The 16,550-nt window shown below is 42.3% G+C and overlaps 1 protein-coding gene across 2 annotated transcripts in view; it reads left to right on the top strand.

Moving 5' to 3' along the window:
* COG5 (component of oligomeric golgi complex 5) overlaps positions 1-16,550 on the top strand; it is an 866,036-nt gene that overhangs the window by 54,600 nt on the left and 794,886 nt on the right. For both annotated transcript variants that reach the window (XM_063927060.1, XM_063927059.1), the window contains exons 4-6: positions 1,348-1,402; positions 1,502-1,571; positions 3,097-3,217. In XM_063927060.1, the coding sequence (XP_063783130.1) occupies positions 1,348-1,402; positions 1,502-1,571; positions 3,097-3,217 (246 nt within the window). The remainder of the gene's footprint in view (positions 1-1,347; positions 1,403-1,501; positions 1,572-3,096; positions 3,218-16,550) is intronic.

The following is a 16,550-nucleotide window of genomic DNA, read 5'->3' as shown; positions in this document are numbered from 1 at the left end:
CATAGGAAAAAAGAAAGAAAATAAGACATTTTGTTTGGGGGGAGTCTTGGATGAATATAAAACATAACTTTTATTATATCATTTCATAAAAACCTTAATTCATGACAAATATACATAAAAAGCAATTATAAGACCTCTGGGATAATTCCCAATTACAAAAAGAGGATCCCAAATAATACCACAATATTAGACAAAGGGGCAAAAAAGCTGCCATAGTGTGAGTGGATTGACATGTGTTACTATCTCTCTGAGATTTCGAATGATGTGTTTGGTAGTAATACGGTGCTAGAGACAATAGTACAGTATATACATTGAATTATCATTATTATTATTACAGGTTGAGTATCCCATATCCAAATATTCCGAAATACGGAATTTATTGAGTGAGACTGAGATAGTGAAACCTTTGTTTTCTGATGGCTCAATGTACACAAACAATGTTTAATACGCAAAGTTATAAAAAAATATTGTATTAAATGACCTTCAGGCTGTGTGTATAAGGTGTATAAGAAACATAAATGAATTGTGTGAATGTACACACACTTTGTTGAATGCACAAAGTTATTAAACATATTGGCTAAAATGACCTTCAGGCTGGGTGTATAAGGTGTATATGAAACATAAATGCCTTCTGTGCTTAGATTTAGGTCTCATCACCATGATATCTCATTATGGTATGCAATTATTCCAAAATACGGAAAAATCCGATATCCAAAATACTTCTGGTCCCAAGCTTTTTGGATGTGGGATACTCAACCTGTATTCTGCTTTGTAGAATACATAAGCTTCACACTTGAGTAAGATACTTTGTGATATTATTTGGGATCCTCTTTTTGTCACTGGGAATTATCCCAGAGGTCTTATAATTGCTTTTTATGTATATTTGTCATGAATTAAGGTTTTTATGAAAGGATATAATAAAAGTTATGTTTAATATTCATCCAAGACTCCCCCCAAACAAAATGTCGTCTTTTCTTTCTTTTTTTTTCTCATGGCCAGTAATGTCATTCTTCTGGAATATATGGTCTATCAGTGTAGTGTAGCCCATATGTACAGTAGCTTGAATAAAGCCAGAAAGCTTAGAGGACTGCAGTTCTTTGTCAGTGTTGCTAGTATCTTGCGCCATATGGATTTCTGTCTATTGCTGGTAGATAGACTTCAGAAGAAATTGTGGAGTTATTGGGAGACTGTGTATATGTCGCCTGTTTACTGTAGTACTTTTACATATGAAAATAGATTCTTGTTATGTGCGTGTGAGCGTAGTTTTTATTTTATTTTATTTTATAAAGCATTTTAATCCAATTTTAATTGCAAGACCTTACAGTTTTATGTACCCATATCTTTCAGGTGTTCTTCAGATGATGCAAGCTAGAATTGGAGCCCTGCAAAGTGCAATTGATAGGTAGGTGTCATACACACTTGCACTAATCCTATGGTACATAAGAAGTTAACGTGTACTGTAATTATAATGACCGTTGTTATTTTTTTTATTACTTGCCAGAATCAGAGCAAAGATTGTGGAGCCATATAATAAAATTGTTTCACGCACTGCACAACTAGCACGTCTACAGGTAAGGGAATGACATTCTGCTTTAAATTAGAGAGTAAACATTATGGAAAAGTTTGTTTTATATTGGTACAATACAGTGATTTGTCATTTGATTCCATTTCCCATTAGTGTTGGATTGTACTTTGAACTATTTTAAATATGCTATGAATAATTATTGTAATGGATATACTACATAACCTTTCTATCACAACAACAACAACAACAAAATGAGGTATTAAGCAGTGGTTCCCAAACTCTGTCCTCAAGGACCCCTAACAGTTTACATTCTCCAGGTCACCTAGCAGGTGCACAGTTGTAGTCATCACTCACTGACACATTTTAAACGATCCACAGGTGGAACTAATTATGTCACTTGTGATTCTGTGAGGAGACCTGGAAAACATGAACTGTTGGGGGTCCTTGAGGACCGTGTTTGGAAACCACTTTATTAAAGCACTGAAAGCAAAAGCATGTCTGTTTATTGAACATGGAGCATTGTATTACAGTGTCAACATTAAAGCATAGGTCTGCAAACTCTGTCCTCATTACCCCACACAGTGCATGTTTTGCAGGTAACCCAGCAGGTGCACAGGTGTATTAATTACTCAGACACATTTTAAAAGGTCCACGGGTGGAGTTAATTATTTCACTTGTGATTCTGTGAGGAGACCTGCAAAACATGCACTGTGTAATGAGGACCGAGTTTGCAGACCTATGTTCTAAAGGAAGCTCAGATTAAATATGTAAGTAAGCAGCAAAATGGTTGTATTAGAACAGGCATTCCCAACCATGGTCCTCAAGGCACACCAACAGTGCAGGTTTTAGTGATATCTAGGCTGCAGCACAGATGGTTAAATCAAAATAACTGAGCTACTAATTAAGTCACCTGTGCTGAAGCCTGGATATCACTAAAACCTGCACTGTTATAGTCCCTACACACTGGCAGATAATACTGAAAAATATGAACGATCTCGTTCATTAATGAACGAGATACCGTTCATATCTTTCAGTGTGGAGGCACCAGCGATGAACGATGCGCGGCCCCGTGTTCGTTCATCGCTGGTGCTCCGTCGCTTGTGCATGCAGGCCAATATGGACGAGATCGTCCATATTGGCCTGCACTGCTATGGAGCCGGGTGACGGGGGGAGTGAAGAAACTTCACTCCCCCGTCACTGCCCCCCCATCAGGCAGCTCGGCGGCGGATCTATCAGTGTGTAGAGCCCATTAATGTGCCATGAGGACCGTGGTTGGGAATGCCTGTATTAGAAGAATGCAAAATAAAAAATATATATTTTGGTGGTAGTGAAGCTATGTGAATAAATTATATATGTAGGTACACAATGCTCACAGATGGTATTTTTGTCTTGGAACATATGAGCAGCCGATTCATATTCCTAAAATTATATCATTGGTAAGACTTATTTTCGCTACTCTCAGTGGAAAAAACAAAAAGTATGCTTATCCAGGATAGCCTGAAATACAGTGTTACAAAGTGTAAGCATTGCATCTCATATACATTGATAACATTTTTTTTTTGTGTGTGCAGTCTGCTTGTGATTTGCTTCGGAGAATTATTCGCATCTTGTATCTCAGTAAAAGACTTCAAGGTCAGCTGCAGGGTGGTAGTAGAGAGATCACTAAAGCTGCTCAGAGTCTGAATGAGCTAGGTAAGTCTACATTCACTTTACTGGTGTTTGTTTGGGGAACAAAATCATAGATTACTTTCCTCCAGCTCTCTTTTAGATAGCAGAAAGAATTTCTTTTGCTATAAGTGATGCACTTGAACATTTCAAGCAAGCAAAGCATGCCTTCTTATCTAGAGCCACAGAGCTGTGCTTATACTTGGTATAGAGTAATCTGTTGCGTAAATTATGTTTATTCCATTATGTTGTTCACAGGTAATTAGTAATTCTACCTTGGCGCTTTTATTGACACCTTATTTCCATCAATTCATTGGAAGACACATATAAAAAAAAATATATACTACATAGCGTAACCAATTTTATTAGTCAACAAACTATTGTGTGCATGTGTTTTATCCACAGTAATACACTAGAATATTCCTTCCCTTTCTCCACATATCTGTATGAGGAAATACATTTCTCCAAGATCCTTGCCCACCTGTCCAGAGTGAAAAGATCTGTGACATGCATCTGTTAAAGAACATATTGAATAAGCAGATCTTCATGGAGCACTTGGAGTATTTAGAATAAGGCAATGAAAGGGTCTATCATCACCATTAGCAACATTACCCTGCACAAGAAGGTGTTGACTTTAATGAAATTGATTATTCTATGTGTTATATTTTTTCTTGTTTGTGTCTTATAATGGATTGATGGAAATATGGTGTTAAGGTAAGGCCAAGGCAGAATGACTTTTTACATGACTGTGAGGAACAGAAGCATACATTGGAGAAGTAGAGGTGAAGCTTCTTTTTGTTTGCTTTCTGTTGGACAGCACTTTCCTTATTTTATTGCGCACTTAATATTCTCAACATTTGTATTATACAGTGTATGTTTATTTGATGGCAAACATGCATTGTTCAGATTTTTCGAACCTCATCCATGAACATTATATAGTATGTTCCCACATTTGCAAAAGAAGTCTATAAAAAGAAGTATCAACAAATGTGCAAATCCTACTCATGACCATACAGTTAGAGATGGTACAAAGGATGGACAGTGTGTGTATGGATAGACATGCGAGGGACAGTCGAGAAATCTATGGTTCAGAGGAGCTTGCCTGCGAGACCATACAGTGTAGAACAGGGGTGGGCAAAGTACGGCCTGGGCAGGTTCAGTTCGCGGGCCGCATCCGGCCCGCGAACTGAACCTGCCCAGCCCGCTACCTCCCATCAGTTTGCAATGCCCGACTGGCTGAGCTGCTTGTCATTACACTGCATTGCCTCCCAGCCATCGGCACCACTGAGGAAGCTTGGTCACGACGGGTACCACTGGCCGGATTACCTGTGACCTCAGGCGCTGTTGGGGGTGGAGCCAAAGGTAGAGCCTCAGCGTGGATGTGGGTGGCGTGCGGCTGCCAGTTTGAATACGTGCAGCAGCACAGTCGCAGCGCCTTCTGTGCTCAGGAAAGTGCACCTAAGTAGGGTACATGCTAGGAGGGAGGGGACAGATGGTAGGGAAGATGATAACTTTTATGTAGCCCATACACTTGTGAGATATCAGGTACAATCCTTTGATTTTGACCGCATCTGTGAGATAAATCGAAGGATTGTATGCACATATTAGGTGCGTGATCACAATATTTTCTGTGCGGCCCTCGAGTATTCACTGGAAACTCTAAGTGGCCCCCCAGCTGAAATAATTGCCCACCCCTGGTGTAGAACCATTACTCAGATGTTTATAAGCTGCAGAATATCGTGCATTCAGCAAAGATTTGGGGTTTGGAATCCGCACTGGTCAGGATTGCTATAAGACATAATCAAAAATAAGTGTGAGAGTAGAAGTTTACAGAAACCAACATATGACTACTGACTTTGCCTCAAAGGTTTTGTGCAGTAGCATCTGGTTAGTGCTCCCAGACGTTAGTTCAGAATAAACTTTTTTGTGGAGTTTTGCAGAGATGCGAAAAGACTGTTTAGTCTCTCTAGGGCACACTTTTTCAAAATAATGTGGTAAATGTATAGGCTGAATTACAAGGTAAATATATTGAAGATATGTAAAGATTTTTTTGTTAAAACTTAACTTTTATTAAAGATATACAGACGAATATAATGATACCTAAATGAGGAAAAAATTGGTTAAAAAGTGTATTAAATAAACTGTCTGTGTCAGACATGAATGAAAGGACGTTTTTCAGAGCGAAATTAGAGTTTTCCTGTTCTCTGGTACAGAAACATGAATCTATAATAGATATTAAATAGAACAGAAATCAGGCTTTGTGACTCCAAGAGCCCATAGGATACTTTAGTGAGTATTGATTCAATGATACCAATCTACTAAAAGAGATTGTTGAGTATAAAGAACCAGTCACTTCTGCTTTTGCCCATCTGTTTCCATCGAATGGGCAATGAGAGAGTGTGTGCGCCAAATTTATCTGGTTTTGAATGAAGAAAAGTACACTTCTGCTTTCCTGGGTAAGTATATAAATAGCTTGTCCCTCACGTTACAGTACCTGGCATATCGTGCATTGTTTTGTGAAATATACTGGACATATAAAATGGCATACCACAGAACTTTACAATAGACTAGCTGCGTGTAGTAAAATCCACAATGTTTGTAGCTTATTGTATGTTAGTATTTTTCGGTAAAGAATGTGTAGGAGTCCATTACAATAAATGTAATTTCTACTGATTATTATAGTTAGTCTTCAGCCATTAATTAACATCAAGATACTGTCCAAGACCGCTGTTCATAACAGCTGCCAGACCTCATTACACAGATATCTTAAAAGCAGCTCCGCATTACAAGGAATGTCTTAGGAGATGTTGGGATCTGTTTTACAAAAACTGTTGATACAGCCTTGATACTTTGAGCTCCTTATCACTGCCGTCTGGCAGATTATTTGTAGTTGCATGCAAAGACTATTCTGCTATCCAGACTCGCTGTTCGCTTTCTCTTTTAGAGGTACTGGTGTATCAACTTCAATGCGCTTGCACGACTCTGACCCATCCACACCGAGCACATAATGAAAAGAGCTGTAGTGCTGACAGTCACGCCATTCACACACGAGCGTGCACTGATGACGTACGCCAGTTTAGGCATAGCCCTTTTAACTCTGTTCAAATCTTCCCACTAAAAAGGTGAACTGCACACAGATGTGTGCATACAAAATGACATTTGGCCATGAACTGGCAATACCAGGTACTACAGCTTGTATTATATAAATATCAGTGATAACATTAATTCATGTACAGTAGTCTGTGACTCCTCAGTCCCTGTTTCCCAGGCACTCCTCCAGATCACAGGAGCCTGATCAGTATCTTGTAGAAAAGGAACGCAAATAAAGTGTTGTTGACCATGGCAAAAAGAAAAAGATAAAATAAGAAAATCTAAAGCTGGGTACACACTAGATGACATTTCAAACAAATTTGGTGATAATGACCCATCATTACGACAGATTTGTTGTGTAGTCCAGTGTTTACACACTAGCTCATTAGCGATGTGCGCTCCTGCAGGTCACTAGCGACATCCCCAGTTCTCTGTACATGCAGCTTAATCTGAGGATATCACTAGCGATGCCATGCTGCCGAATATTTTAAGGACTATTTCTGTCCAAAAAAGTATATAGCAAAATAATATATTAAGTGTCACGTCTGAGGATTCTTGTGGATCCGGATTTGGGGAAGATGATTCTGGTGCACTTGGATCTCTGAATAACAAACGAGCGGGATGGATGAAGGTCTTGCGCATTTATTACTTGGAGTAGTTTAACAGGGTTCGCCAAAGACAGATGAATAGAGATACAACTGTAGGTTAGCGGGTGGCTGAGGATACCGGAACTGTGACCCAGTACTTTAAAGGAGGAATTCCGAAGGCTGGTTACTGCGGCGTCCGGAACAGGCAGCTAGGTAGGACAAGGAACAGAGTCGGCAGTCTGCGTAAGGCTATATCAGGAGGCTTGGGTATTTTGCGGTAACAAGAACCTGACACTGGAGACGCTGTGGGAGCACAGAGAACTAGCTTCACAGATACTGTGAAAGACGTTGCACTGGCAAATTCCCTCCTCCAGGCCTTCCTGTCTTATAGCAGCTGCTCGGAGCTAATTGGCCACAGGAAAGTGAGAAATTGAAGTGTGGGCAAGATAGGCTCTTTGCCCACATCCAAGATGGCTGCCAGGAACACAGCCCAGCCTGTACACAGAAGCCCTGGCTTCACAGCAGCACCACTAACCCCTGCCGGGGGAACATGCTGCCAGTCTGCAGAGCCACCAACCAGTGCCCCTGCCTGTCCTCCCAGCGCACCCTGCCCGGCGCCAGCAGCCCGCACCTCCGCCAGTTGGACCTCTCCAAAGGGACCGGACAGGTTAGAGCCGGCTCCCCTGCACAGGCTCCCGCCGGACCGTGACATTAAGCCTCTATACTCTAAATCATGGGTCTTCAACCTGTGGCCCTCCAGCTGCTGCGGAACTACACATCCCACCATGCCCTGCCACAGTTTTGCTATTAAGGCATGGTAAAACTGAGGCAGGGCATGCTGGGATGTGTAGTTCCGCAGCAGCTGGAGGGCCACAGGTTGAAGACCTATGCTCTAAATAATCCATACTACCGCCATCACCCATGATTAACCTGCAATAATTACCCCTTGCTGCCATCACCCACTACACTGTGATAGTTACTAGTAACCACATTCAGTCACCACACATTGCACTGCAATATAATTAACCCACCCTGTAGTCCTAATTTACATTTATTCTTCTACTATTCTATGACCTAAACTACTATTTGAATCTTAATGAAATCATGTATTGCACAGATTTAATTACACTTCAAATTTTATTCTAAATAGAATGCATGCAATATATACATTTACCATTTTGAAATTTTGTGTAGAGTCCGATATTGGTAAAATAGAGCATCTGACTCGAAGGTTTGGTTTACCGACTCCACAGCCCTGATTGTAGCCATGGGAGACACTGCTTGGTCCATTGAATGGCACATCTGCAAGAACTACAATTGTGTTTTCTATAGTAACTTGTTGATTGCCACACAACTAAATTTTTACTTCTGTTTGGAGTTACATTTGTATATTATTGCTGTGTTAATAACTTTCACCATAGGAATGTCATTTGTTTACCCGGGAAATATGCAATGTTTTTTAATCCGGTATAAAAACTCCTCTTGTAATGTATATTCTGTTCTACCTGGAAGGAATAAAAATTGTTAAATTATTATTTGTAATCTCATAGATAGGGTCACTTTAATTTTCCCACATACATGGGTAGTGACCGTGAACAAGATGTAGCCATTTGGCAGTCAGATCAAGCAGATAAATACCTACTAGGCATGATAGTATGATAGTAAGGAAGCCAGTGTGGTTTGCGAAAGAAGTAGCAAGTATTGTGAAAGCAAAAAAGATGGCTTTTAGGAAATATAAGCAGACACAAAATAATGAATATAAAGAGATATATCTTGTTTAGAAGGAGACTAAGGGGTATATGCAATTGCGGTCGAATTCCCGAAATTGTCGAATTTCTGGATTTTTTCGCCAAAAAAAAAAATTCGTCAATGCAATTCAGTGCTTTCCGTCAAAAAAACGGACTTTCAAAATTCGACTTTTTGAAATTCGACTTTTGTCAAATTCGACTTTTCTGCAATGATACAAGTGCTGCAATTCGACCAAAGTGTATTCAATTCAAGTTTGGAAATTCGACAGCAGTGCTTTTAGACAGTAAATTCGTCATTTTCAATCCGCCACACTTTGGAGGGTGAAACCAATAAAAAAAATTTAAAACATGTTTTTTTTTGTTTTTTGGGGAATAGCATATCTATTTTTATTAGAAGGGATTAGGTACTTGGTTTGTCTTTTTTGGTTGCACAAGTATTTTTTATATATTTTTAAAAATATTTTTATTTTTATAGCTGGAACGGTAAAATCAAGGGAAAAAATGGCGTGGGGTCCCCCCTCCAAAGCATAACCAGCCTCGGGCTCTTCGAGCTGGTCCTGGTTCTAAAAATGCGGGGGAAAATTTGACAGAGGATCCCCTGTATTTTTAAAACCAGCACCGGGCTCTGCGCCTGATGCTGGTGCAAAAAATATGGGGGACAAAACGAGTAGGGGTCCCCCGTATTTTTTACACCAGCATCGGGCTCCACTAGCTGGACAGATAATGCCACAGCCGGGGGTCACTTTTATACAGTGCCCTGCGGCCGTGGCATTAAATATCCAACTAGTCACCCCTGGCCGGGGTACCCTGGGGGAGTGGGGACCCCTTCAATCAAGGGGTCCCCCCCCAGCCACCCAAGGGCCAGGGGTGAAGCCCGAGGCTGTCCCCCCCCATCCAAGGGCTGCGGATGGGAGGCTGATAGCCTTGAGAAAAATGTCTGAATATTGTTTTTTCCAGTAGTACTACAAGTCCCAGCAAGCCTCCCCCGCAAGCTGGTACTTGGAGAACCACAAGTACCAGCATGCGGGAGTAAAACGGGCCCGCTGGTACCTCTAGTAGTACTACTGGGAAAAAAATACCCAAATAAAAACAGGACACACACACCGTGACAAGTACAACTTTATTACATACTGCCGACACACACATACTTACCTTGTTGACACGAAGCAGTCGGTCCTCTTCTCCAAGTAGAATCCACGGATACCTGAAAATAAAAGATAATTATACTCACCTTCCAGCGTCCAGAGATACATCCACGTCCAGAAAATAATCCAGGTACTTGGCAAAAAAAAAAAACGCAATGACCCGATCCTGCAGACTGAAAGGGGTCCCATATTGACACATGAGACCCCTTTCCCCGAATGTGCCGGGACCCCACGTGACTCCTGTCACTGAGGTCCCTTCAGCCAATCAGAAAGCGCTACTACGTGGCGCTCACCTGATTGGCTGTGCGCTGTCTGTGCTGTGACAGCGCATCGCAAAGCCTCTCCATTATATGCAATGGTGGGAACTTTGCCGTCAGCGGGGGGGGTTACCCGCGGTCAGCCGCTGACCGGCGGGTGACCCCACTGCTAGCCGCAAAGTTCCCACCATTGAATATAATGGAGAGGCTTTGCGATGCGCTGTCACAGCACAGACAGCGCACAGCCAATCAGGTGAGCGCCACGTAGTAGCGCTTCCTGATTGGCTGAAGGGACCTCAGTGACAGGAGTCACGTGGGGTCCCGGCACATTCGGGGAAAGGGGTCTCATGTGTCAATATGGGACCCCTTTCAGTCCGCAGGATCGGGTCATTGCGTTTGTTTTTTTTGCCAAGTACCTGGATTATTTTCTGGACGTGGATGTATCTCTGGACGCTGGAAGGTGAGTATAATTATCTTTTATTTTCAGGTATCCGTGGATTCTACTTGGAGAAGAGGACCGACTGCTTCGTGTCAACATAGGTAAGTATGTGTGTGTCGGCAGTATGTAATAAAGTTGTACTTGTCACGGTGTGTGTGTCCTGTTTTTATTTGGGTATTTTTTTTCCAGTAGTACTACAGGTACCAGCGGGCCCGTTTTTCTCCCGCATGCTGGTACTTGTGGTTCTCCAAGTACCAGCTTGCGGGGGAGGCTTGCTGGGACTTGTAGTAGTACTACTGGAAAAAACAATATTCAGACATTTTTCTCAAGGCTATCAGCCTCTCAATTTTGACCCCGGATTTTTAAAACCAGGACCAGCTCGAAGAGCCCGAGGCTGGTTATGCTTTGGAGGGGGGACCCCACGCCATTTTTTTCCGGGTTTTTCCCGTTTTTTTAAATCGCGGCAAAATCCGGCAAATCGACCGTTTTTCGCCCGCGGGACTGTCAAATCCATTTTTTATTGAATATGGTAAATACCAGCAGCCACCTGCCGGAATTCACCTGTCGAATTGTGTCGAATTAAAAAACGGCGATAATTTGCCGCGATTCGCCGTGAATTGCATATACCCCTAAGAAGGTAATCAGATGTGCAGAGGCACAAACTGAGGAGAAAATGTCCCAGTCAGTGAGTAAAGGAGGCAAAACTTTTTTTTTAGGTACCGTAAATAAGCGAAAGGAGAAAAACAAAAGGCAGAATAATAAAACTTAAGACAGAGACTGGGAGTCTTGTTAAGGGAGACAATATAATAGCAGATCATCTTAATAATTATTTTTGCTCAGTATTCACTACTGAAAGAGAGGGGAATGGGCTACATTTAAGTTGCAGGGATATTAAGGAAAATGAAACAAGTACATTTACAGAGAAGGTCCTAACAGAACTCTCAAAGCTGAAAGTGGACAAATCTATGGGGCCAGATGGGATACATCCAAGGATACTAAAAGAGCTTAAAGAGGTGCTGATAGCACCATTAACAGAATTATTCAACCAGTCATTAGCTTTAGGAGTAATTCCAGAGGACTGGAAAAGAGCGAACATAGTCCCACTGCACAAAAGTGGAATCAAGGAAGAGGCAAACAACTACAGACCAGTGAGTCTTAAATCAGTAGTAGGGAAATTGATGGAAACACTCTTAAGAGTTGTAGATTATCTCAAATCCAGCAATTTATAGGATCCCAAACAGCATGGATTCACTGATCATGTCAAACATACCTTATTGACTTTTTTGACTGTGTGACTAAAGTGATGGCTAGAGGTGAGCCATGGATATAGCTTATCTAGACTTTAGTAAGGCTTTTGACACTATTCCACATCACAGACCGCTAAATAAACTTGGGAATGGATACTACGGGGTCTATTTACTAAGCCTTGGATGGAGATAAAGTGCACAGAGATAAAGTCCCAACCAACCAGTTCCTAGCTGTCATTTTCCAAACACAGCCTGTGACATGGCAGTTAGGAGCTGATTGGCTGGTACTTTATCTCCATGCACTTTATCTCCATCCCATGCTTAGTAAATAGACCACTAAGATTGTAGAATGGATAAGATCTTGGTTGCAGTATAGAAAACAGAGAGTTGTAGTAAATGGAGTTCATTCCCAGGAAGGAAATGTGGAGTACCCCATGGATCTGTACTTGGACTAGTGCTTTTTAATATCTTTATTGGTGACATTGCAAATGGCATTAAAAGGAAAGTATGCCTTTTGTGCAGATGACACAAAGGTATGCAACAGGGTAGACACACCAGGAGGGATAAAAACAAATGATTGAGTATCTCGGTAGACTAGAGGAATGGTCAAGAGTGTGGCAATTACAGTTTAATGCCCAAAAATGCAAAATCATGCACTCGGGTCTCAAAAATCCAAAGTCTAAATATAGTATTAATGGCACTATACTGGAAACTACCGAGGAGGAAAGGGATCTAGGAGTCACTATTTCAGTTGAGTTAAAGGCAAGTAAGCAATGTAACAAAGCAATGAGGAAGGCTAGTTAGATGCTTGGCTGCATTGGGAGAGGAATCGGCAGCAGAAAGTAATAATGCCACTGTATAGGTCATTGGTACAGTCTCATCTAGAATACTGTGTTCAGTTCTGGAGGCCATATCTTCAAAAGGATATTAATACATCAGAGACTGGTACAAAGAAGGGCAACTAAAACGGTGCATGGCCTACATCACAAAACATACTCAGAAAGACTAAAATATCTTAATATGTATAGTTTGGAGCAGAGAAGGGAAAGGGGGGCTATGATAGAAACTTTCAAATATATCAAGGGTTTTAACAAAGTCCAGGAGGGAAACATTCTTCAAATGAAGAGAAGCAATAGGACACAAGAACATGCACTGAGACTGGAGGGGGGGAGGTTCAGGGTAAATTTGAGGAAAAATTATTTCACAAAAGGGTAGTGGACAAGTGGAATAGCCTCCCATCAGAGGTGGTAGAGGATAAGACAGTAGAGCAATTTAAACATGCATGGGATAGACATAAGGATAACCTTACAAAGAAGTAAGGATCAAATAAGGTTTGAGATAAAAATCTGGTAAAGAAAGAGGCAGACTAGATGGGCCAAGTGGTTCTTATCTGCCGTCAAATTCTATGTTTCTATGATGAACACACACTTCATTGTGCGTGGCTGCTTTTTAACAGGGCTTATCCAACTTGCCTACAATCTTCATCCTTCTCTCCTCTAATACAGCCTCCATCTGTGATATTTTCATGTATACGTGCCACAGAGGGTTGTTGGTTATTGCTGGATTGTTATTTTTGGAGGGGCTATACACTAACCCCGGAATCAAGCCTGGCAATGCATGGCGTTTAAGACTGACATATTTTGGCATGAAATCTTGGCTCCCTTCTTTTCCCACCTTCATCTATCCCTACTCTGCGCTTCTCTCCTCATCACATCTAACGATCCCTTCTTCATTTTCCATGGAGATCTATTACTAGCACCTGAATTGGTGACCTGTTATCGGAACCTGAGGGAGTGCTTGCCAGTGTGCCCCGTGGTCTGGAGGGTTATTGCACCACCTCTTTCCTGGAAAATGCCAATCTAACAGAGGAACTGGCTTCCTTACCTAACGTAGTTGGGAGTGTGGGAGTTGCTGTCTTTTCTTACCTTTTCTTCTGGATATGGACTATGAAAGCTGTTGTGCTGCGGCCTTCTTACCGCTGTGGAGTCCCTAGATACTAGGGGTTTATTTACTAAGCCTTGGAGAGAGATAAAGTGGACTGAGATAAAGTACCAACCAACCAGCTTCTAACTCATTTTTCAAACACAGTTTGGCAGTTATGAGCTGATCGATTGGTACTTTAATTCCATTCCCCTTTATCTCTCTCCAAGAGTTGTACAGTTTTCCTAAGATTAATTTTTTTTTTCTAAAATTTATTGGGCACTGACTTTTGTCGCCTCCTGCTTACTGCAACTACAATAACAGGTTGTTTGTTCTTTGACACCAATATTTTCTACTTGCATTGAAAGCTTGTTTGTATTCTGTACCTTACTGTTCCTGGTGTAGTGTATTTAATAAATATTTTAAGACAAGTATTCTTATTTTCTGTCTGTCCTGCTTTTTTGCTGCTATTTGTTTTATTTTGTGTACATCATACTCTGGATATATGCAGTTTCCCTTCCTGCATATTGATTTGTTAATTTCCAGCTATACAGAAATCTAAGCAAGCTCACCATCTAGTGGTGATGTGCACTTACTTCTGGTACTGAATATTCGCTATGGATGTTTTTCTAGAATTTCACGACTCGCCTTCTAAAAATAAATCCTTTGTTGCCAATTTTGGGGACATACCACAACAGATATCTTTGATATCTCCATTTTTTAGAAATCTGGATGATAACTGGGTTCATTTACAAATTGTATTGACATGTCTTAACTTTATCACCGACTTCCAGCAGAAACCCAGTGATAGTGATAGCATTCCACTTATACTGCCAACTACTGCTCATTCACCTCCTCAGGACATTGTTTCCCTACCCCATGATTAGGTCGCCTTCAGTACTCATGGTAATTGTTCTACCTTTACTTTCTTTGCTATACCTTAGATCAGGGTTTTTCAACCAGTGTGCCGTGGCCAGTTGCATGGTGTTCCGCGGAGCCAGAGCAGCTTCCTGCACTTCAGAGTAAACTGTTGGCCCGGGCTCTTCTTAGAGGATCAGTCGTGCTCTGGCTGTGACGTATGCTTTGAAGACGCGGCGGTGTGATATCATAGGTCACGGCCGCCGCTTCTCACCACCCAGCCAGCCCACCCGCCTGCATACACACCTTCCAGTTCCTGCCTGCATACACAGCTTTCCTTGCCCACCCGCATCCACACCTGCCCAACAGCTTGCTGCTCAACCTCTTCCAGGGTTAACGGTCCCGTTCCCCGCTGATAGGACATTGAGCTCCTGAGGGTCCTATTCGCAAGTGAGACCACGGCGAGCATATAGACCCGCAGCACGCCGCCACCACTAACAGAGCCAGAAGACAGAAGAGTGGGGAGTAGACGGCCGGTGTCCTGGTTAGCAGTTCACTGGCTTCAATGGCGGCATAAGGGTATGGAGCGCAGCGCTGACATGCAGGCTGCGCTCCAGGGCTCAGGATGACATGCGGTGTGTGTGTCCCGCTGTGAGGGGCGTGCTGAGCCACTAATGAAATACCCACACTGGCAAACTAGCTTACAGGGGTTCTAACCCACTGTTAGGCAACAAACATACCTCAGCCAGTATAAAAAAACGGGAAGACCGCACGCCATTACGTGGGTGGGGCTTCACTATGAGCGGATCCAGCAGCTCACCAGCGTCCTTTTCCCTCTGCAGCTCTACACAGACAGACTGGCAGGGAAGCGCAGCCCCTCCACTAGGACTCCAGCTTGCCTCAGCGGTACCAGGGGGTCATAGCAAATGGGGGGAGCAGTATTAGAATACTGAGCCTTTATTACAAATGCTTAGTTTGCGACCCAGCTACAATATAATTAGCTATAAGGGCGCTGTGTGGCTGACTCCATCATACTCTGACTCCCCCTATGGTGCTCTGTGAGGGTTAACTGTGCTTTTAACCTAATTATCACTGTATGTGTGTGTGTTCTTTTACATTTACTATGTCAAAGGAGTGTGTATCATGCACAGCAGAGTGTTTCTCAATCTGGGGGCTCATTGCCGTGTACTCAGGATAGTACACATTCTCAGGCTAGTGGATCTAAACCAGTATGGCTAGATTCATTAAATACTTAAGGCAATGTGTTGATGACCTGATGAATAGAGATTCAGTGGTTATTCCAGCGTCTCAGACCCCTGCCATTTGTCCACAGAAGCGTACCCTGACCCATATCATGCAGGCTGATACCGATAATGATGATGATGATGTATCAGACCCAGAGGAGGGTTAGGTGGACTCGGGAGGGGGGGGGGGGGGGGGGGGGAAGCTGCTTTGTCACCGGGAATACAGGCACTGATAGAAGCTATTAGAGACGTCCTGCACAGCCCTGATAAGATATCAGAGGATGAGGAGGAATCTTATTTTAATGTGAAAAAGAAATCCTCAGCTACTTTCCCTGCATCTAAGGAATTACATTTCCTATTTGGAGCAACTTGGGTAAATCCTGACAAGAAGTTTCAGGTCCCAAAACGGTAACTCACATCCTTCCTGTTTCTTCAGGATGATAGGAAAAAATGGGAAAACCCACCGATAGTTGACGCATCAGTTTCTAGGCTGTCTCTGTAAGATAGTTTTACCTGTTTCTGGGGCAGCTTCCTTGAAGGATGCTGCAGACCGCAGGATTGAGACCACTCTCAAATCTCTGTACACAGCTGCGGGGGCGGCCCAGAGACCCACTATAGCTTGTGCATGGATCTCTAGGGCCATTGCTAAATGGTCAAGTAATCTAATTGACGGATTAGATTCCTTATCCAGGGGGGAGATAATATTACTCCTACAACATATACAGGATTCTGCTAACTTTATGGTGGAGGCCATAAAGGAAATTGGTTTACTCAATGCACGCACCACTGCCATGGCAGTGTCAGCATGCAGGGGCTTGTGGCAAT

This window comes from Pseudophryne corroboree, chromosome 6 (genome assembly GCF_028390025.1).
Source record: "Pseudophryne corroboree isolate aPseCor3 chromosome 6, aPseCor3.hap2, whole genome shotgun sequence".
Classification (NCBI taxonomy): domain Eukaryota; kingdom Metazoa; phylum Chordata; class Amphibia; order Anura; family Myobatrachidae; genus Pseudophryne; species Pseudophryne corroboree.
The sequence above is the reverse complement of the archived record's forward strand: the minus strand, read 5'-3'. Positions and strand labels throughout refer to the sequence as shown.